The sequence below is a fragment of the Erythrolamprus reginae genome, chromosome 3, assembly GCF_031021105.1.
Source record: "Erythrolamprus reginae isolate rEryReg1 chromosome 3, rEryReg1.hap1, whole genome shotgun sequence".
NCBI classification, from domain to species: domain Eukaryota; kingdom Metazoa; phylum Chordata; class Lepidosauria; order Squamata; family Dipsadidae; genus Erythrolamprus; species Erythrolamprus reginae.
Genome location: NC_091952.1, coordinates 210846662 through 210871516, shown reverse-complemented (window position 1 = coordinate 210871516; position 24855 = coordinate 210846662). Strand labels below are relative to the sequence as shown.

Genomic DNA, 24855 nt, shown 5'->3' with positions numbered 1-24855 from the left:
GAAGCATCAACAGACAGCTTTCCCCATCTGTCAACCTCCTTATGAATTGCAACATTAATTATTTCCAGTAAGACACTAATCACAGGTGGAGGAAAACCATCAAAGAAAGTGAGCGTCTTAATTCACAATGGAATTAGATTATTTAATGTCAATCAAAACAGATCTTGACTTGCTTGGTTTCCAAAGTGCCTCAAAGTTCCCAAAATAATTTCTGATGGGTGGTAATGCTGCCCCTGTCCAAAACCTGCCAATCATGAACACATTTATTATACTGTATGTACAAAATCAGTTTCATGACCGATGTTATCTTTAATAGACTATAGTCCAGAAAAAAATTATGTGGTAATAATTTGGAAATCTTTAAGGTGATTCTTTGTAATTTTGCTATAACCAAGCAAGCTTTTAAAAACTCTTATAGATTGATAAAATTATGAGGTGACAGAAGAGTATCTCAAAAATATATCACAGTTCATCCTCCTCTTGAGGTTTTTACAGCTTTGTCTGGCATGAATTGAACTATTGTGTGTAAACATGCATTTGTTTTTTTTTTAAAGTTAAATTATTACATTTGTAGGGGTATGCAGTTTACTTTTTATATCATATTCTTCAATGTTACAAGAAAGCTTTACACAAAACATTTTAGAAAACTTTGTACTCAAAGTCAATAGCACATGGAATTAAAATTAAGACCTAAGCAAATATGTCAAGATCCCAGGTTATCATTATTTTTTCAAAATATCTGATCGTTCAAATTAAAGGTTGAAAAGGAAATTAGCAGGGCAAATATAAGATAATCTAAACCTTCAAATGTATTTACAGTATTTATGTTTTATTTCCTTTATTAAAGAAAACATGATAAGCGAAAAAGAATTCTGTCGTGCAGAGCAGATATCTAGATCCTACTTAAGATATCTGTTTTATTTGTTAGGAAGAATGAACTGGAGTGGAATGCTTGGAAGAATACCCAAATTACACGATCACATGCCTCCTTATACTACTGCTAATAGGTTTTCTATTTCTAACAGTCACTTTATTTTTCTTTGTTATTACTGCTATCGTTTATATTTACAAAAAAGGACAGAAGCCCAAGAAGGTTATATGAATTATTTCTGCGATGTGTAAAACAATTGTTGGCAGCTGCATGGTATGTTCATGCAAGAATATGGAACGATAAGCATCCTGCCATTCTTATAAGGACAAATATTAAGACAATGGATAATTTAATGATGCTTATTTCAATTTCCCTGGAATTTTGGAAACATTGCTTTTACTATCATGTAATTTTATATTGTTCTGAATCTTAGCGTTTGGAGGAAGTTTACTATGCATATAATATAGATTTATCATTTCTCAACATAATATCTCAGAGATATTTTCATCAGTATAATTAGCTGGATGAATAGGAATTATATTTTCTAGAAAACACCTTCCTTTTTACTTATTTTATTTTAATCACTTGTACATCATTGAAATAACGATGTTCCATACGGTTAATAATGTAAAGTTAAAAATGTGATTTATATTTATGTTGATTTATGGGTGATTTGTCTGGTGTCAAGTTTCCAGGAATTCTGTGTTTTTGGATTTGGTTTCTTCTGGTAGGCTCATAATTTTCAGTTGAAACTTTGGTTGAGTCTGCCCATGTGCTATGGGATTAAGGAATTTTCATCACAAGTTCCGATTGCTGGTTGGTTTTCATGGATGTATTCTCCTAGTTTTCTTCTTTCTGTCCTGTATAGTGGCAGTTACAATCTTCCCACTGTATATTGTGGACTCCTGATTTTTACTTTTTGGGTGCTGGGTCTTTGGTTTGCTTTAGATGCTTTAAAGAATTGACGTGTGTGCTATGGTGATACAATATGGTTGTAATAGTCTATTGGCTATTTATATGGTAGATTTATTATTTTGATAGCTTGTGTTAATTATGCTGCAAAAGTTTGAGTAGCAGGTACTTTTTGATGAAGTTATGTGGGTTGGAAAACACTGTATAGATGGTCTGTTTTCTTTTTCCGGATCTCCTGGGTTGCTACAATGCATTTATACTCATTTGAATAATATTTTTACAAAACTTCTCTTGTGGGAAGTTGTTACTTTGGTAATGGAGCACTTGTTTAGCATGAGTTGTTTTTTGGTTGACTTGTACAGTATTTCTAATTTGCTTCTGCTGTTGATAATATACAGGAAGGATAATGTGTGGTTATTTTTTGTGAATTGTATTCTTTTAAAAGTATGGTTGATTGTTTCATGTGAATGATGCATTTCATCAACTTTATTTTGAAGAATTACTTTGGCAGAAAATGTGTCCCTAAGCCAATAAAAAACGAGGGCCTGCTGCAGCCAGAACTTTGATTGGAAGTCTCTCATGTACCCTGAGGGGAACAAAGCTATGAGGACGCCCCTAGTGTAGAATGAACTAAACAGCCAAATAGCTACGATATGCATAGAATTGTAAATGATGAACTCGTATACAGGTCCTTGGCTATCAAATATATATGCCATATTTATTATTACATATCTAATTGAAATGAGGCATTGTTGATGGCATCATAATAGGCTGTTGGAAGTTCCTAGAAAGAAAGAAGTTACCGACTTGCCTTCCTTAGTGCTAGGAAAACCTTTCCACCAAAAGTTAAAGTGTGTGGTGAAAAAAATGTATTCATCCAATCAAACTGCTGATGCAACCTTTAATATGTATAAATAAATGTTGTGAGGGGACATAGGGAGTGCTTGTTTTGAGTTTTCAACCCCACAGCTGACTTCTTTACCTCTGCACAGAAATAAACATTTTTATATGTTCCCATGCACTTGTGTTTATTGTGATTATTGGTTAACTTGCACCAGGTGAAATGAACCACCCAGCTTTGGTGTTGGGCCAACATTGTGGTAAAAAGACTCCACAGTGTCAGTAAAATGACCACAGTGTACTTTATTTAATGATTTGGTACTTCTTGTTGCAATAAAATAAAAAAATCTACAAAATCCAAATATATAAAATTTTTCAAGTTTTCTTTTAAAGTTTTACAAGAAAAATCAAGTTGTATTCAAAGAAATGTTTAAGTATGAAGCACTACTTTGAATTTCATTTCATCACAAATTGTAACTTACTTAACAGACCAAAAGAACTATGGTACTGTAGTACACCAAATACTTCAACACTGTGTTCTTTACATTTAACCACTGTCAGTGCAAGGCAATGGTCTCTAGCCAATCAAGACACTCTTCACAATCAGGACTCAAAAGGAATGTTTGTATACATGGAGTCTGAATATAGGTATTTACAGGAAGGATTTCTGTTCCATTATCTATTTGAGTCTTCATTTCAAACGAAATACCAAGTACATTTGTACAATGTTTACAGGTCATAGCACAAGAACTGTCAGGAATATCATTCAACTCAAGTCACTGTGCTCGAGGGAAATATATCTACATGGTTCCCATAAACATAAAGATGATCCGAAAATGGTAACTATTGAGTAAAAGCACAGTTACAACTAGCACAATCTGCTTAAAATGCAACAGTTTACATCAGGAGCTGAGAAATCATTGGCCATTTTCTAGTCTGCAAAGGGTAACTTTTCATTACTTTTTTCCTGGTATTTCTTATACGTAGATTACTGATACAGGATAAACAAAGTGAGGGAAACCCTTAATTTATCAATAGGAAAAATACAACTCTTAAGACAAAGTAAGCATATACAAGCAGTTTATATGGGTTGGTTCCTTGATATTTAGAATTGTATGCCATAGACTCACATTCCTAAAGCAGCTTTATGGATACTGAGCTGAACATCAAAGTCTAGCAATCCAGATGGAGGACACAGTGAGTTCTTATACCAGCATATTCCTGTTATTATGTTTTTCAGTGAGAAACGCTGTATGCTATTGCCACCATGTGGTTGGTATGAATTAGGACTCTGTTCAAGCTTCCACGTCACATCCAGCAATTAGATGCAAAAAGGATTTTCTTTCTTTACAAAAAAGATAAAATAAATACAGAAACCTGTCTGCATGAAAATATCATAAATGCTTCATGGTGAGGAAGTGTATTCCATATTCCTTAATGATCTAGGGTAAGTCTTTCCTGTCCCACAGATTATTCTTTCTAAATACTAATTGGTATAATTTGGAAAAAAATATTTTGTTTTCAAAACGTTGTAAATTGTAAAAAGAATGAAAATTAAAGTTTGCTGAGGTAGTCTACTGTAAAAAAACAAACATAGATTTTAAACATAGCTAGACAAATAGTGGTATAAGTTTCCAACTCTTGGAAATGTAATTGATCAACAATAAAATGGCTTTGCATTATTAGAATTTCACAAATAAGAAAACTTAATAAATTAAGCCCCATTTGTTTTCTGCATCTCAAATGTTTTTAACATTTCATAAGATCCCACGTAAGTCTTGTCAATCTTTCTGTTTCTTAGATGATACCCTCTATGCAAACATTTACTGTAGTGTAGTCTTTATATTAGAGTCATCCCATACCAATGTAGTATATTTTTCTCCATGGAACAAAAATGAAAAAGAACAATCTCATTTTCAATACAAAGATATTGTGGTACATATGTATGTTTTTACATATATTTTGTATCAGCAAAATGCATTATGCCTTTTCAGTTTCCATCTTGGTTACAGAATTCATAGCTAATGGAAACAGTGATTGTACAGACTGAAATTCTTGAGGCTGAGATTCAACCTAACTGGAAGATATCACTCCAGACATATCAATATAAGGTAACAAAAATACAGTAATAGAATAGTGTTAACATATCAAAATGAGACTTCCATTTGAACCAGCAATTATAAGATAATGCCCATTTAATAGAGCTTTGGCAGAAATTCCCACACATTTTCCAGGAAAAAAAAGTGCATGTAGTTGACATAAACATTAATCTTCAGATGTGGAACAAACTCTGTTTCAAAGGTATTTTGAAATTTTTCTATCCATTTTACTCAATAGAATCACTAGGACAAATATTGGGGAGCACTGCACAGGGAAGATAAAGAGCTTTTTTTCTTTTTAGAAAAAAATGAATTCAGTTTTTCCTGTTGAAACAAACAAATAGAAAACCCCCCAAACCCATTTACTTTCAGTTCATTTTTCATCTTACTGAATTTCCCTTAATTTCTTACATTCTATATTCTGGGCTTGCTGGGAGTCAGCTTCAGGTCTGGTCTTCAAGGATTCTGCTGTGTCTCCTCTTATATTAGCCCTTGACTCCTAGGAATGCCAACATATGAAGCCACTAAAAAGCAACAGCAGTGCCATGCATCCCATCTGAGTAGCAAAGATACTGTCCTTACAAGTTCACACTGCAAAATCATAGCTTCTACCAGCTGAAAGCAGCTTTATCACTGGCCATGCAAAGAAAGAGTATGCTAATAATGAGCCTATTTGCATTACAGGGTCCAGGAGGGTAATGGAAGCAGTCATACAAAGTTTATCATTCATTTATTTTGTTTTGCTTTTTTGTTAAGTCTATATACTACTTTTGCTTTAGGAACCTCTAGCCCTTCGGTTTTATTGTCACAATAACTGAGCCCAAAAGTCATGGAGAAAGCACAACTAGGTTATGATTCTTATTGTGTTTTAACTGGAAACTTGGGGTAAGGGGAACTAATGTCTAAGCAACTGCAGTCTATGGTAAATGACAAAAAAGAGTTATGACTTTTGCATACTATGGAAGCCTGCTGCAGACATCTTGGAAACAGAGGGCACCATCACTTGGAGAGAAAGTATGATTTGTTTGTTTATTTATTTATTTATTTATTCATTCATTCGACTTCTATGCCGCCCAATCGCAATGGGACTCATGACGGATGTTGATCATCCATGTGTCTCTGATGTAAAGATCTGCCTGCTATTCTCTCACATAGCAAGCAAAGGTGGGAGAGAGCAACATTTCTGAAGATGATGCAACTACTTCTTTATCAGAGTATTTCAGGCAATAATATCAATAGCATATATGGCTTCATAGTGCTTTACAACCCTCTCTAAGCAGCCCTCTCTAATGCTATCTTCAAGACTTGGAGTGAGGTTTTTACTGTGTCAATGGAGCCAATGGAGCCAGAGGTAGATGTATTAAAGACAAGAAATGACGCTGAGGAAGAAAACTTGAAATTGAACTGGCTTGATTTGGAGGGAGTGTTTCTGACAAAATCAAATATTTGAGCAAAACCACATTGATGTAGTCATTTGTTTGTTAGAAACTGTACAATTTACAACTGTTTATATTTCCTGATCACACAATCACTAGCCTAGCCTACTATCTTCTGCAAAGATTGTAAGAAGCTTTTTATTTTATTTTAATTTTTTTTAAAAATAGTTGAGATTGAAAAATAACAAAAACAAAAATAAATGCTGAATTGAGATTATAACTACTGCTGATGCAATTGAGGGGGAATTTAGATAACTTTCCCTTTTGTGAACTTTACAAAATATGAATAGCAGAATGAATGAAAAGATAATGTTTTTCTGAAGCCCAAATTAGATATCATTTAATGATTATCTTTCTAAGACAAAAATAAAGGGTTATATTTCTATTCATCCCCTTATACTTGTTCATATGATGTAGCAAACTGAAGAAACCATTCTACCATTATCAGAACAAAAAAGGATCCCAAGATTGATTCCATGCAAGATGTTAACACCCCATCCCAATCTAGTTAAATAGGTTAAGCAAACAGGATCACTGTAGGTCCATATGGCGGCAGTCCAGGGGGGTATATTAAAGATATGCAACATCCTTTAGCTTGTGCGTCTGTCTGGTGTAGTTATTGAGAGCTACTCTCCAAAGGTGGGTGAGGCCAGGATGCAAAAGAAGCCTTGTAAAGCCTTCCTTGGAGGAGGGGGGAAGAAGCAAGTGCTCATTTTGCCTCTTTAAAATCCACTAGCACAAAGTTTAGTCCATTTTGGGAATGGATAAAAAAAGTTGCAGCAAACTGTACTTGAATTAAAAGTTTCACTTTTTGCATCTAAGGATAGGTAGTGAGAAAAGTCGGGTCATTTTGCTTTTCTTACTTGTCAATAGAAAAGAAGGAGGTATAGGTAGCAGGAGGGCATTTGCTGAGCCTTATATGTTAATGGTTGCCTAGAATGGACCAACATTAGTTTTGTGAAAGGTTATATTGCCATTGGTTCCTTTGAAATAAAATGGGAACATGAATATGGTAGACTAATAACATCATTCCTGTAAAATTACACCAATGAAATAAATTCGAGGACATTGTATAAAATAATTATATATGATCATAACACTGAAGCAGAAAAACTGAATCCTGTATTCAAGACAGAAGAGTATGTCATGGAATTGTATTGTAGACTTTTCACAGTATTACAACATAATTATGTATATTAGAAGCAAAAAATCATGTAGGCAACTCCATCCATATCAATACAGAAATAACTAAACATTGTGGTACATCAAGAAGGGCCATTCTGTGAATATAAAGGCTCCTTCCTAGCTAAAGAAGAGAAGAAAGAGATTGTCTTCATGAAATTCTTAAAATTGTCCAAATTGTCCATAGTGGAAAAAGTAACATAGTAATGAATTATATCTCTGAATTGATGAATTATCTTTTATAAGATAGCAATTACTAAAACATGCAAATATATGCAGGACCCATTAGTTCAATCTTAAGACATAGTAGTCCTCACAAACTCCAAAAATATCCATATTATTTACTATTAAAAAACCCAAATGAGAAAAAAGCATCCTGCTTTTTTGTCCAGACCTTTCTGTTCAAACCTGATGTTGTTAATCACTTTTGAACAAACTTTGCAAAACTCAAACCTCCTCTTCTCTTATACTGTATCTTGTCCCACACATTATAATGGCAGATGTAACATTATGCAGAAGACATGCTATGAAAATAACCCACAAATGCAAGCTGTTGATGGAGAGGAGCTTTGCTGAAATTCATGCATCGCATACAGATGAGGTGATCTTTGTGCTGTTAAAGGCTGTCCTCCTTCAACAAAAATTTATTGGAGAACTTTGGTAAAGCTGAAACAATGGGTGTGAGTGGCAGGGAAGAGTGTGATATGATGCGTTCACTTTCATCTTTCCCCCTCCTTTCGCTATCTTGCACGTGCACAACAGGATGCCCACACCTGCCTCTCTTTCACCCTAGCACCAAATTTTCAGAAAAATGATGGACCATTCTTGTCAGATTTTTCAATTTTTGAAATCAGACTGAGGGCCGCTTGAAATTAGTAACAGATCAGTATTACCCATCATACATGTTGAATTTGTATTGAAAGCATCCCACAAATTGTGAATCCCACAATTTCAATTCATATATCTATTGAAATAACGAGATAAATTTTGCCAATATAATTGCACCATGGCTTAAAGCAGTGCAAATTCAACATGCCATAATCTTAAAGACTTAATTGAATTGAAGCAGGACATTTTCAATTGCAAAGAAGGCTGCTGAATGACATGCACATTTACGTAGAGCTATTTTTGGGAAGGGAAGTTGTTTTCTGTCAATACAACAGTACAAAAAACTGCTTCACATACCTGCTTATTGCAACTGCTTATATTCATAAACAACTTGCTGATATTTGAAATAGGTGATTATACCTTTGCTAAAAAATAACACAATGAGCCAACTCACTTTTTGCAATATGTTGCAAAAACATTATGAAAATACAGCTTTCCACTATCTGGAGATTAATTGAAGTAGAAACAAGCAAACTATAACCTCACTACGGATCTGCAAAATTTCAGGTGAAATCTAATTATAAATTGGCTTTTTCGAACCTACAATTCTCCACTGTTGTAGCTTCACATTCTGCAAATTAAGTTCCCAAAAACATTGAAGAATTCCAGATTGGAAAATGCTGATTTTCATAGTTTAGAGTTCATCAGCATTCATTATAAAGCATCCACTGTACACACAGCACTAAATCTGAAGCACTCATCTGAAATTTTCACTGTTTTGAAAGGTAGTAATGGACATTGTCATATTGCATGATATTGTGAAACAAACTAATATAGCATTAAGACTACGCAGTTATATTAATTTACAAAGGACTAGCAGATATAATTATGGACTAATTTTTAAACCAAGTTAATAGAGAATGAGTTACAGGTGAAAAGATTCTGCCTATAAAAGTAACAACTTGTTTACTGAGTTTTTGCTTTACAAAAATATTGACATAATCCATGAGTTATTCCAGTTTGCACCAATTTTTGTTAAAAAAAATACTATCAAATTTTGACTTGCACCTTTAATGCAACCAAAAGCACCATCAAGGATACTTTTAAGGTAAGAAAAGATACTTCTTGGAATCATGCCCAGATACCTATTTGCAAAACTGAGTTTTGACAGTGAGCTGGTTTGGATATAAGGCTAAAGTGTAGTTTAGCTGTACAAAAGTGAGCCACAGTAAACTTTGGATTTATGTATTTCTCTTCTTCTTTTGATGTACCTGTGAAGGGAATACTACTGAAATTTTAGATTATTTTTGGATGCATTTTTAATGCGTCTTTTTCTTTTCTCTATTTTCTTCCTTACTTTTTATTAGTTTGTGTTAACTTTTAACTTGTTTAAAAACAAAAAATATACCTAAAAGTGAAATTTAGATTAATTTTATTTTGTCTAGTTCCGGGGTATTAAACTCTTGGCCCAAAGGGTGGATGTATCATGCTCTGGCCACACCCGCACATGTTAACAAAGGGGGGGGGGAATCACAATACGTTACGTGATGAAAACATGACGTGAGTTTAACACTCCTTGTGTAGCTAATCAAAGACAAGTTTCATGTTATTAACCAGAAATAGGAGTAGCTAGAAAAACATTGAGCATTAAGCCACACATGAAAATCATTTGTTTTGACTAATCTTAACATAGCAATTCACCTAGAATAGAAATGGACATTTTTGATCCTGTATCCATGCTGTGTCAAATGACAAAAGGTGGGATAGCATTAAATCCAAGGCTCACTGAAACACATTTTTGTGAAACTGAAACACAATATTGTATTATGTCCAAGTACAATGAAACAAGTTTTACCCCTTTTCAAGAAAATCTTGTGCATAAGGTAGATTACTGTAGATTACAGTATTTATAAAGTATATACTGTAGTTTATATGCTTACAAACCAGGGAATATTTTTTGCTTAAACACCATTGACTATAATTGTAGAAAGAACAATGTATTCTTTCCAACCTCTTTAGGACATGTCACACATTATCTCTTCTTCAAACCATTATATTAATTTTGTAATTACACAATATTTGGCACTAAAAGGTTATAGCATTCTGTGATGCTTTATTCATATGTAGTAGATTACAACACCTATTCTCTTTTGTTCTGAATGTAATCTTCACAGGACATAGGATACATACCTTTTTGATATTTTTCCATCTCCCTCCTTCCCTTTTGTTTTTGTCTTTCTAATTGAAATCCAATCATGATTATCATTTAATTTACATTTTTAATAACCATCCAAACTCCAAACCAATTCTTTTTGAAACTTGAGAAGGGAAGAGGGAATCATCTGCATAGAATTTCTGTTAAAAAGTACCCTGAAGTTTTACATAAAATATTGGTTTTTTGTTTAAAAAAAGGAAATAAAATTTAATAAAATAAAAATTAATATCTTCTTTGATTATAAATTGTAGATTAGAGAAAAAAATTTAATGCCTTATTCAATGTCTTTCATTTGAAAATGTTTCATGGTTAATCTATGCAAGATAATTATATTAATTTCTTTCATATAACAGTAACATCACCTTGTATGAATTTAGTTCTGATAATTTTTTCTAAACTGCTGTTTTGCTTTGTAAATAAGTATGCAAACATACTAAGCTTAAAAATATATGTAGAGATTTATCTAAAAAGGAAAAAAAAAGAAAAGAAAACCCCACTCACTAGTATGTTGGATGTCACTCATTCAACCCTTCCTGCCTTATTTTTAAATTGTGTATAATGCACTTTAAAATCAGAATAATTGAACTAAGTCTATATCTCAGTCAAAAATAATGATTCTTTGAGGTTTTTGTATGCTGCTCCTTTTAGGCTTACTGAGATAGACTGTGGTACAGTGGATCAAATGATAATCATGATGGTAGTCAGACTAAGGACACTGCTATAGCTTCCTGATCTGCTGTGGTATGAAATTAAGTTATTGCCACGGCCCTATTATTACCCTTTGATTTGGATGCATCATAGCCGTTGCACTGAGTTTTCTTTATTCATTGTATTTATAGTGTTGTTTCATATTCCAATCGCTCCTGTATAAGGGCGTCATCTTTATACTGTAGTCGTGGGGGTGCAGGAGAACATTCAAAAGCTAAAATGGCCTTTCTGAGGCTCCTGTCCAATACATGTCTTTCCCATGCCGGATACCTATTCCTGAACAAATCAATTTTGATGACGGATTCTTCAATCCTTGGCGGTCGGGATGAAGGGGTTGAAGGAGCAGTTGGTCTCACTTGAAAGACAGGTACGCACCCATCTCTCTCGGCAAATTTCTGATCCCGGTCACTTGTGACACTCCGATTATTAGAAATAGACCTTAATGTACTTGATGCTACTTCAGCAGGAAGAGTGAAGGCAGCTACAGTATCCTCACAAGCACAGCTTGGTGACTGCCCGAATCGTGGTCCATTAGGATGAAAGAAGGCATAGTACATCAGCATAAAAACAATGCCAGTTAAAAAGCTGCTGAACACCACACACAGTGCTGGTATGGCGAATGCATCAGAAATCATAGGAGCCTTGTACAGATACCAAAGAGCACTCAAGGCGGTGTTTTCCAAAAGGATCACAAAATAGTAAATGAAAAGCCTACAACGTGTCCTTCCCTCCTTGACGTTGAACCAACTAAATATATAAATTATTCCAACAACCATGTCAAACACAATCTCTTCCCACTTTGTAATGCAGAATTCTGTTTCACAATGGACAATCCAGAAAGTCATGATACACCAATGAAGGACTATGAAGATCCCAAAGTATAATTGAAAAACAGAGGCAAAGAGAGCAAAAGTAATCACTCTGGCTGCGATTGTGAAAAAATGCCAACAGAACTGAATAATTACAGCCATGTAGCTGATAGGTTTCTTGTCATCCCGGGAGTCACGAAGAGCTTTTTGATATGAAGCCAGGGCCCATGCCAAAGATACCAGGGATGCTGCTGCAGTAAGACCTAGAGGAAAAGGAAGGGCAATAAATTTAGCACATGCTATTAATAAAGATGGACACTGTTGGAAAAAAAAGAAGCATAATCTCATTACACTTCTATTAGAAAGGCCGGTGCATGTTTTCTTCCAGTGGACCCATCAAACAAAGAATTATGCTGGAAGATTGCAATCTGATAAATGACATTTTGTAACAGGCATCTAAAGGTGCAGGGACACTTTTCACTGCTGAAAATGTTTATTTAGCAAACATAACTGTAATGGACTCCTAAAAATTTACAAGACAAAAATTATCCTACAGGCAGAAACTGTAACAGTATACCAGTAGTAAGACAACAATATTATGTAACAGCTTGAAACACACACACACACACACACACAAATCCCCAAAGACTCAGAATTCAATTAAAGATGCACTATGTGCTGCCCTTCAACAGATGAATTGTGGGAGAACTAGGATATTTTATAGAAAAACATCTAAAAAATTAAGATGAGCATTTGTTAAAAACATTATTTCAGCATGGACATAAATTTAGCTAAATTTCCAATTCTGATGGCCTACCTTATCATGATGGTATCATTAGATTCAATCCATCTTCCTTGTTTGTGAGAGGAAACATTCAGATTTTTTTTAACACACTAAAAATATATTGAACATAGAACAAACATTTTGAAAGGTCTAAATGGCTGTCTAGTATTTGCCACTTTTCAGGATTGATGGTTCTACCATCCCTACTGCTGAGAGAATTTTCTAATATTCAGCCATAATCTTCCTTCTTATAACCATTATTTCATATTCTGCAATGTGTAAAAACAGATCTTATCTTTCTTCTTTTTGAGTGTTTGAAGAAAGCATCATTCTGATGCCCTCAGCGAGCTTTTATCAAGGTTAAAATGTAAAATCCTCCAGTCTCATTCTCTGATTTCTCCTGAAACTGCAGTATATAAAATCTAACATTATATCCCAAAACAAACCAACATCACTTCAAGAGAAAGATTAATTCTTTTTGAATTAACTTTATGCTCAAACAGGCTGAATATAGAAACACATATGTTGAAATATTGTATTACTAGTAACTGGATACCTGTGCTTCACTATGAAACTATGTGACATATTGACACTTAAAGCCTGAAAATTAATGAGTAGTTACGATCAGACTTGATAAATTTTCCAAAACTGCTCCTGAGTGAAGGAGTGGAACTGAGGTAGCGGAATGTGAGACAACTGGCATTTGGAACAGAGTTGTTTTCAGGTGGGGAGGGGAGTAGAATGTCTAACGTCTTAGCATCAGACTGCGTTAATAATAATAATATAAGAAATACTAATGATCTGATGGTCATTTCGGAAAAAAAACACCCTTTCTTAGTGAGCACCTAGAAGCCAAGAGGAACTTATGTGCCAAGTTTCAAGTTTGTAGGCTTTACAGTTCTGGAGATTTTGTGATGATGTGTGAGTGGTATTTGGCTTATATATAGAGAGATTCTGTTAAGCCATATGGCACGGCAGTTGTGATTAAATATGTAAGAGAGTAAGATAGTTGGCCAGGTTCTGAGTTTCCCCAAAAATAACAGTATGATTTTCCTTTTGCTCTTCCCTGATCCCCAATCCCACCACTATTCTGAGTAATAATTATTTTCCCAGAAAAGGGAAAGTAAAATTAGCCAAAAATCCTGGAAGAATACAATAAAATGTGATGTGGCAAAGCAGTTTAAACTAATGTTGCTATTGTTTTTTCTGAATTTTTCTTTGTTAAAATTCAAACAACCATGCAGACACTGAAGTACTAAAATGATACGAGAGTATTTTGCTAAGAAAGGGGCTGTATTTTGCTAACAAGAAGGGAATATATCATATGTAATTTGTTAAAGCAGAAAAAAAATATATTCACACAATTCACAATATAAATAATCCACTAGGTGGTACTGCAGCACAATTTAATGTTTTTGAGTCTGCTTTGCTTTTTGCTGTAAACTTGCTATAATAAACAATTTGTTAGCTATCCTATTAACAGGCCTAAATGAATAAGACATAATAGTAGAGATTAAGTGTCTTTGAAATTGTGAAAGCAACTTGTTATGTTTTCTTAGTTATTATTATTTTTTTTTTTTGTAAAATGCATACATGTGGTTGAGAAATGGTTGCAGAGCAGGTTTGGACATCCTTGAAAAGAGGATTATCTGGATCTTTTCAGTAGGCATGAAGACCTAAATATGGGACAGAAACAGTATTGGTCATGCTTTTGGATGAATTCTGATGAGGGTGGGATTGGGTTGTGCACCATCCTTGTTCTACTTGATCTATCTGCAGCTTTCAATATTATTGATCATACCGTGTTTCCCCGAAAATAAGACACTGTCTTATATTAATTTTTGCTCCAAAAGTTCTGCTACGTCTTATTTTCGGGCGGTGCCTTATATTTCTCAAATAAGACAAATTCACAGGCAGAAAAGCTGACACCCCCAAAGAAAGTGTACCGTACGGTACACTGATTACGGTATGGTACCTGTCAGTATGGCACCCACCCACACAAACGACGGCATTTATATGGTACAACAGTATACTCCCGCTATTGCAGCTTCCAGCCACCAGAGGAACTACAGTCTACGCACTGTAGTGGAGACTGTGTCTGCTGTACTGGATGGTACAAAGCGATGGAAGGGGCCAGCAGGGGACGCCACATTATTACGGTACCGCTATGAACAGCTTTGAATGGTACCGTATGTTTTTCCACCGTACCATATGTAAACTTGACTACGCCTTATTTTCAGGGGATGCCTTATATTAGCAAATTCTGCAAAACCTCTGACATGCCTTACTTTCGGGATACGTCTTATTTTCGGGGAAACAGGGTATTATCCTTTTGTATTGGTTCAGGCGATTGGCTCAGGAGATGGGTGGAACCATGTTGTGGGGGTTGGCATCCTTTTTCCACTGTTCATTCAGCCATTGTTGCTGTTGGGAGGCAGAGATCCGATTTTTGGACCCTTTTATGTGAAGTACTGCAAGGTTTGGTGGACTCTCCTTTTCCACATCTAACATGAGGTGTGTGAGTATATTTGGCTCCATGGGTGAGGTTTTATCAGCACGTTAATCCTACCCAGTTTTACATGGCTGCTCATGATAACTTAAGCAATGCTGTGAATATCTTATCCTGGTGTGTGGAGTCTTTAAAAAGAGTCTGGATGGGAAACAACAGAGTAAATCCAAATTTAAATCAATAAATAAACTTTGAATGATTATGAGGTTCTAGGCCTATGCCATCTTTGGTGCTGGATGGGTTTGCACTGTCCAGACAGACCCAATGCAAAATCTGGGGAATCTTCTCAAAGAGTAGGTGACAGTTGGACCTTTTGCACATCTTCGTGTTGTGCCCCTTCCAATATCAGGGGGCTCTTTTCACAGTCACACATGTTCTAGACACGCCACCCCTCAATCATACCACCATAAATTCACTTCACATAGGGTGCCACGGAAGAGTATCTGGAAGCTTCCTCTGATGCAAAGGTGGTACTGCAGGCAGGTTTGTGTACTTTTAGAACACCTCTCCTCCGCAAGATGCATTGGCTGCCAGTTTGCTTCCAGGTCAAATTCAAAACGCCGAATTCCCTTTCCCCCATAACTTTATTAAATAGTATATTATACAAGTAAAACCTATACAACAATATAAGTTATGTGTGTGTATACACACAAACATGCATTAATCATGAAATCTCCAGAACCATAAAGCCTATAAATTTGAAATTTATCACATATGTTCATCTTGGCTTCTAGGTACAAACTAAAAAAAGGATTTTCAAAATTACCATCAGAGCATCAGTATTTTCTATATTACTATTAACATATTCTGATGCTAAGGAGTTCTACTCCCCCTCCCCACCTGAAAATAAATCTGATCCAAATGCAAAGGAGTTTCAGTTTCACTTTTGCTTTCACAGGACCAAGCACCTTTACTACAGAACTGTTGAACTAAGCCATGTTTAGGCTCCTTCCTGTTTCCTTGCTCACACAGTAATACTGTTTGATATATTTTGTTGGTGATGATGACAATGAGAGGGATATCCATTGTGGAATTTACCCAGGCATTAATCCACAACTTGTTAGCCATCTGCAGAAGTTGCTGTGTTAACACAAGTATATTCTGGAACTTAAGGCTGGTGTTGATTCTGTTCTAAGGGCCACAGGGACTTCCGATTGGTGATTAATGCCAATGGGAAGCCTTCTGGGGAGCTTCAAGGTCTTTTCAATGACCCACAACTACAGAAGTGGTTGGTCTCACTGTTGGCTAGGATTTTGAGAAGAGAGATATGTTTCTCTTGGCTTCTAGTGCTCAGGGTGCTCAGCCCTCTGGTGCTAAGGAGTTCTACTTCCCCTACTCACCTGAAAATAAATGTTCCAAATGTAAAACACAAGCAGATTAAAGGAGCTTCAGGTGCATTTTTACTTTTGCACAGCAAGCAGGGGATAGAATAGGGGAGCATTCTGTGGGGCAATGCTGAGGCAGAGAAGGGGATAGGAGAATAGAGGCCTCTGTGTGGTAAGCCTGAGGGAGAGAAGGGGAAAGGATAGGGGAAGCTTCTGTGGGACAAGTCTGAGGGAGAGAAGAAGAGAGGATTCTGTGGTGCAAGGCTGAGGAGAGAAGAGGACAAGTCAGAGGTGAGATGCCGATCGTAGCTACTCTTTAATTTTCAAGCTGTAATTTATCAAGCCCGATCATAGTTCCGTAGTTGCTGGTGCTGTCTGTTAGGGAGCTTACATTTGGCAGCTTCCAGGCATGTGCTATCAAATTACCCTTGGTGGGTCCTTTCTCTACCATGGCATCCATCTTATGGAACATTCTTCCTTTGACGATATCACCGTTAATTCTCCAGAAATCCCTTGAGACGTAGCTATGTCATCAGGAAGGAGGGTCCTTTTATTTTATCTTCCACACCACTGGCAAACTGCCATTTTAAAATTGCATAGGGACCTGAGGTAGTTCTCGCCAAAGGCCAGGCATGGTGCCTTAGGCAGTGTTCGGTCATTTGTCCTCTTGTTTGCGTTTGATGACTGGAGGTGACTCACATCATCTTTATCATCTAGCAGGTTGTTGAGGGCAGCATAGTCATGGTGGACTGTAGCGGATCGGTCCACGGCAGTTGAAGTCAAGAGTCCTATACATCTCAGGCTGTTGATTTTCCTTATATCTCAGAAGTGCAGGCTTTGTCCAGGGCAGACTGAAGGCTGATGTCTTTTTTGACAGCAGAAGACATTGTAGTAGCACTTTCTTCACACTGCATATTAACTGTTCTAGGAGGGAATAATCCAAATCCCAGAACTTGTAATGGATTTTGGTATCCCTGAGGGAAGCCATCTATTGGTTGATGGACTCCCCATCCCTCTGGATTCTCTTGCGGAATGCAAAATGCTGTGAGAGATGTGATGGGGCTGATGGATAATGGTTCTGCAGTTTGCCCAGCAGGGTGTACCAGGGCACTTTATAAATTAGGTGTGGGGCCACTAGAGCTCTAGCCATCATGAGGTTCTGCAGGCCACACAAATTTAGAAAATGAGCTTGCTTCCTATAACTGGACAGCTCAGCATAACTGTTGGCCTGCAGGAAATATTCAAATTGTTCAAGTACGTGTCCCATGTCTTGGTGGCTGGTTGTGCCTGTGAGGTTATCCTTAAAAGCATAGCTGGTTGAAGAGAACATAAAGAAAAGTCATCTTGATCATCCCTCTCTTTACCATCTCGTCAGTGATCCTACCTTTGTCACCGGTATTCTGAAGGGAGAACAAGGGTACACATGCTCTGAGATGAAACAGGTTCAAGAGAAATCCTTTTATTAAGGCAACGTTAAAAGCAACACAAACAGAGAGCAACTCTCTTTCAGTCAGCTGCTATTTATATAGCAACTGTCAAACGAACAACCAATAGCCTGCATCCTGGCCAGGTGAGCTGTCACACCTCAGCCAATGGGCAATGTTTCTGGGTTGCTGGGCAGAAATAGTGTGTCTTGCAGATGCAACACCAAGCATGTGCTACCAAATTACCCTTGGCAGGTCTCTCCTGTGCCATGGCACCCATCTTATGGAACATTCTTTCTCTTGAAGTGAGGCTGGCTCCACCTCTGTTAATTCTTCAGAAATCCCTTAAGACCTGGCTATGTCATCAGGCAGGAGGGTCCTTTTATGTTCTTTTTTTTACATTTTAATAATGTAAAAACATTATATAGTTTTTTGTTTAATTAATTGTTTTATGACAATCAGAATTTTTGTGAGATCGTCAACTATATAAATTTTATAAATAAGCAAATATATAATACTTGAGAAAAATACTCAACCACAAAAAAGTGTAAAAAATATTATTTTCATAAATTTATTTATGGCAGACATAGAAATGAATCTTTCTTTTTCATTCACAAGAGTTGTGAAATTATTTTATTTTCCACCCCTTGTTTAAGCAAATTAAAAAGGTTACCTACTTGTAACAGACCATTCAATTGCCGGTATTCAAATTTTCTTGTTTTCATTGTAATAATTGTTCACTATTGAAAATCTTAATTCATAAACTTATTAAATATATCAAGTATTATTTAGCATTTAAAATGTTAAGATATTTTTGTGCCTATTTCTAAAGTTCACCTGTGATTTTTTGTCTCAGAAATAAGGATTTATTTTAATATCAAAGTCTCTTTTTATCTCATTGAAATACCCCAAATTTACCTTGAAGATAAAATAAGCCTGATGTAGAGCATTTTCCTTCCAAAATTTCACTGAATAGAAGTCAGGATATTAACAAGGTTTATGATCCAAACAATAAAGGTCAAAGTACCGTACATGAAACATCAGATGTATTACTTTTTCAGTTTTACGATTCAATGCTATATAAATTCTGGAAATACCATAGCACACATTTACACATTTGTTTGCACAAGAATATCACAGCAGATATTGAGCAGCTGTAAGAAAGCTATGCTGTGCATGTCCAAGGTTGCAAATGTCAAGTACATGAACTTTCTCCTTTCCTTATGCCACTCTAGGTTTCTTTTTGACTTCAACATCTCATCATTGTTTTCCTATATACTATTCTTCTGAAAATTAATTCAAAGAAAATTCAAAAGAACTCTTTAAAAGCAATCTAGATTTATACAAGCATCTTGAAAGGTACTGCCTTGAAATTATCTTTATTACTTTCGGAAATCAAATCTGCAGCAAACAATTTCCCTTTGTGTTTGCTTTTTGACATCTGTTTGGAAGCAAGAGTTAGTATCTTTAAATTAATTAATGTAAGAAATTGATTAAAAAATAAATTATATTCAGACTCCAATTGTGGCAAATTTGTTTCTAATGCATCAAAAGCTAGTATCTAGTCTCACCCAAATATATAAAAATGTGTGGGATGGGGTAAAATGCAATTCACATTGTAAGTACTTTAAGAAATAAGTACTATTTCAGAAACCAGCCTCCGGAGATACATACCACCTTCTCTCTCCTGGTCTTTCGTAAAGTTCTGAAGACCCACCTCTGCTGGAGGACATGGGAGCCTTGAGTGATGAGATTGTCTCCATCCAATACTATGTACATGGGGGTTTTCTAACACTTTTAGTAATTTTGTATAATTCTTTTAAAAGTAATTTAGATTTCTTTATTGCATTTATAAGGTTGTACGTCACCTTGAGTCACTTTGAGAAGGGCAGCATAGAAATATGATAGATAGATAGATAGATAGATAGATAGATAGATAGATAGATATAGAGAGAAAGAGAGAGAGAGAGAGAGAGATAAAGAGAGTGGGAAAGGAAAGCTAAAGATGATGATTGTTGAAGATGACAATAATAACAAATAGGATTACATTTTTATTTTGCTTATTTATTTGGTCAATTCATAGATGGTGAGCATAGGTAATACTACTTTCTCCTACAATACTTTCCCACAACAATAACCCTGTGTGGTGAGCTTGGTTGATAGAGAGTGACTGGCTCAAAGTCACCAGCTATCTTTTCTGGCATGAACCTACTCCCGTTCCTGTTTTTTAGGCTGACGCCTTCGCATTACACCAAATTTCTTTTCCTAATACTTACTGAAATACCCATTGAAACTTTATAAAAATACGCATCCCAGGGAGCATTTAACAACAATCCCCAAACATCTTCAATTTTAAATTTCTTCTGAAGGTGTCTAGACTTTATATCCAAAGTTATGGATCAGTATCAATTGCCTTACATGGAAACTACCCAATATCCCCAGACAGCACAAATTTTGCTAAGTCTTTTAAAGCAGGAGCCTTCTTCTGGGCCATGCCCTATTCAGAAATAGGCTGCGTGAGTGGTTGGTTGGTAAGTGCACATGCATGCAACTCTACTTGTGAGAGCAGTGGGCCAGCATACACTTGCATATATGGGCGCTTACTGCTCGTGCAGGTTGAGCTGCGCATGTGTGCATCACCCCACCACCTGTGCAAGGGCTGTATGCACAAAAACATGTCACATATGGGGCCCAGATCCCCTCCCTTCCTTAACCCCAGATGGGCCACCAAGCTGCAAAGGTTGGGGACTGTTTTTCTAAAATGTGACTTTATTTTATTTATTATTTTATTTTATTTTATTTATTTTATTTTACTTTATTATTTTATTATTTTATTTTATTTATTATTTTATTTATTTATTCATTCATTCATTTATTCAAACAAGTATAGAATTATAGTTTGTGTTAACATAACGTAAGTAGAAAGTAGTGATAGAAAGGATAAAAAGACAATAGGACAGGGACGGTAGGCACAATGGTGTGCTGATGCACGCCCCTTACAGACCTCTTAGAAATAAAGTGAGAGTTAACTGTAGATAATGTAAGGTTGAAGATTTTGGGGTTAGGGGAAGAAATAGCCGAGCGAGGTAGTGACAACTCTATTGCTGAAGTCATATTTTATGCAGTCTAATTTGGAGCGATTTACATTTAGTTTATATCTATTATGTGCTCTTGTGTTGACCTTGTCATCCTGTATGACTCTGTAATTTCCATTTAATTCCCTTTGGCTTTGGTAAGATAGCTTTATATAATCAGGTTCTGATGTACCTTAGATTACACCCTTGATCTGATATAAAATTCAAACTGACCATTTTTGAACTCCTTTTTGACAATACAGTAAATATAGTCAACTGCATGTTTACTCAATATTTAAAACATACTCAAGAGTTGTTTAATGCGAGTACCAATGTTTAAAATATATTGTAGTGTCTCTCTGGCATAATATTTTCTATTCTCACTGTTAGATCTGGAGATGACCATTTACTGCAGTACATAAATAGTGGTGGTTATAATGTTTATTTCTCATTCTTCAATGTGGAATTGAATCTTGTATATAGAATAAATACAATTAGGTCAACTCATTTTAATACATATCAGATAAAACTGATGTAGAATTTATTTATTTATTTATTATTTAGATTTGTATGCCGCCCCTCTCCGAAGACTCGGGGCGGCTCACAACAAGATAGAACAAATCATAAATAATCCAAATAACTTTAAAATATTTAAAGATTTAAAAGAACCCCATATGCTAACAGACACACACACAAGCATACCATGTATAAATTGAACATGCCCGGGGGAGGTGTTTCAATTCTCCCATGCCTGACGGCAAAGGTGGTTTTAAGGAGTTTACGGAAGGCAGGAAGAGTAGGGGCAGTTCTAATCTCTGGGGGGAGTTGGTTCCAGAGAGTTGGTGCCGCCACAGAGAAGGCTCTTCCCCTGGGGTCCACCAACCGACATTGTTTAGTTGACGGGACCCGGAGAAGGCCCACCCTGTGGGACCTAATCGGTCGCTGGGATTCATGCGGCAGGAGGCGGTCTCGGAGATATTCTGGTCCAGTGGCATGAAGGGCTTTAAAGGTCATAACCAACACTTTGAATTGTGACCGGAAATTGATCGGCAGCCAATGCAGACTGCGGAGTGATGGTGAAACATGGGCATACCTAGGTAAGCCCATGACTGCTCTCGCAGCTGCATTCTGCACGATCTGAAGTTTCTGAACACTTTTCAAAGGTAGCCCCATGTAGAGAGCATTACAGTAGTCGAACCTCGAGGTGATGAGGGCATGAGTGACTGTGAGCAATGAGTCCCGGTCCAGATAGGGCCGCAACTGGTGCACCAGGCGAACCTGGGCAAACGCCCCCCTCGCCACAGCTGAAAGATGGTTCTCTAATGTGAGCTGTGGATCGAGGAGAACGCCCAAGTTGCGGACTCTCTCTGAGGGGGGGTCAATAATTCCCCCCCCCCAGGGTAATGGACGGACAGGTGGGATTGTCCTTGGGAGGCAAAACCCACAGCCACTCCGTCTTATTCGGGTTCAGTTTGAGTCTGTTGACACCCATCCAGGCCCCAACAGCCTCCAGGCACCGGCACATCACTTCCACTGCTTCGTTGACTGGACATGGGGTGGAGATGTAAAGCTGGGTATCATCAGCGTATTGATGATACCTCACCCCATGTCCTTGGATGATCTCACCCAGCGGTTTCATATAGTTATTAAATAGCAGGGGGGAGAGGACCGACCCCTGAGGCACCCCACAAGGGAGAGACCTCGGAGCTGACCTCTGACCCCCCACTAACACCGACTGAGCCCGGCCAGAGAGGTAGGAATCTAAATAATAAATAATATAATGACACAATGATAATGATCTTGTATATTAACATTTAATACAGTCTTTTACCTGAAATAGCCATTGGGATAGTGAGATGACTGTGCAAAATATAATCTGTCCAATTCCCAAAATACAGAATATAACATTTTCCATTTTGTACATGATTCTCCCACTTTACTTGAATAAATAGTTCAGCATATTTTTGCTGATAATGAAAAAGACTAGCTAACCATTGCCTTATCGGGATTTGAACCTGGGAAGTCTGCCTGTAAGGCAGTAGCTTTAACTTCTAAACCACAGGTTCTCCTCCTCTCAGCTTGTACCAGGTTTATATGTTTTCATTATCGGCAAAAATATGTTACACATATAGAATATAGTTTGTCCGCTATAAAAAATGTATTGCCTTGGATATGCCTTGGAGGGGCTGGGTGGGTAGAGCATTCTGGGCGGGTGGGCATAGCCTCCTGCCACTGGTGCTACCAGTTCTTAGAATTCGGTTGAACCAGGAGAAACCCATGGCTGTTATTTACAATATAATAAAAATAAAGATGGTATTATTATTTGCCACATTATTTCTAAAATAAATAATATTCTGGATAAGAAGCCAAGTTTCCAATCTGATGTCTCAACTGATACACCAAATTGGGCCTCTTCAACACATCAGTAAATCAGATTGAATCAAGAAAACTAGCAGGACTTCTATCATAGCACAAGTACCCTGTTTCCCCGAAAATAAGACGTACCACCAAAGTAAGGCATGTCAGAGGTCTTGCAGAATTTGCTAATATAATGCACCCCCCCCGAAAATAAGGCGTAGTCAAGCTTACATACGGTACGGTGGAAAAACATACGGTACCATTCAAAGCTGTTCATAGTGGTACCGTAATAATGTGGCGTCCCCTGCTGGCCCCTTCCATTGGTTTGTACTGTCCAGTACAGCAAACAGTCTGCTGCTGTCTCACCACCATTACAGTCTCCACTACAGGGCGTAGACTGTAGTTCCTCTGGTGGCCGGAAGCTGCAATAGCGGGAGTATACTGTTGTACCATATAAGTGCCGTCGTTTGTGTGTGTGGGTGCCATACTGACAGGTACCGTACTGTAATCAGTGTACTGTACGGTACACTTTCTTTGGGGGTATCAGCTTTTCTGCCTGTGAATTTGTCTTATATGAGAAATATAAGGCACCCCCCAAAAATAAGACATAGCACAACTTTTGGAACAAAAACTAATATAAGACAGTGTCTTATTTTCGGGGAAACACGGTATCTAAAATATAATCATTCCTATCCCTAATATGAATTAGAAATTCTTTATGGTAACAAATATTGCTACTGTTAAGTCTTTAATTTGGAGAGTTCTTTGCAATGGATGCGTTTTGGTTCATAGCCAGATATTTAATGGTGACATTTGAGGCTAATAAAGATTTCATTCAGAAGTTGGAATTGCCCTCATTTCTCTGTAAAAAAAACATGAATCATATAAAGACAAAACAGGAACCCAAAGCAGAAATGTGGAAAGCTCTCCATTTGGATGAAGTCACAGCAGGAGAATGTCTTCTAAATTTGACCCTATCTCACCAGCTATGTTCCTTAAATTTTCTTCCCAGAAGCTATATCTCACAACCTGCTGTTTAACTCGTTTAACTGAAACATCAGAAGCAATCTGATCTCTTGGAACATTTTTTTCAGATTACAAATATATTCTCATGTGCAATGACTAAGTGAAGATCTCTGAGATTTTATGATGAATAATGAAATTAGCTAAGCAAAGATCAAGTGGATAAAACTGGCAGATGTCTCGTCACAAACTGGTGCTCATCGCTTCATGCGCTATGAAAAACAGCTAGAATTATAATACAGGTTAGAGAACAAATTACAACAGCATATGTTGAAAGAGTGTACGAATAGTACTTATCTCACAGAGAGAGACAGAGACAGAGACAGACACACAGAGAGAGATTAGTCTTGCAGGTTTAATATAATAAGAAATAGTGACATTTGTTGACATTATATATACCTAGTCCTATTTGAAAGCCAATCCAACCAGCTTCAGGTGGTGGAAAATGCAGCTGCACA

At 36.6% G+C, this 24855-nt stretch overlaps 1 protein-coding gene across 1 annotated transcript in view; it reads right to left on the bottom strand.

The window, feature by feature from the left end:
• Positions 1-10745: 10745 nt before the first annotated feature.
• The window catches only part of XKR4 (XK related 4), a 95043-nt gene continuing 80933 nt past the window's right edge, over positions 10746-24855 (bottom strand). Inside the window, exon 3 of the mRNA XM_070749166.1 lies at positions 10746-12163. Within this exon, the coding sequence (XP_070605267.1) occupies positions 11217-12163 (947 nt within the window). The 3' untranslated portion in view covers positions 10746-11216. The remainder of the gene's footprint in view (positions 12164-24855) is intronic.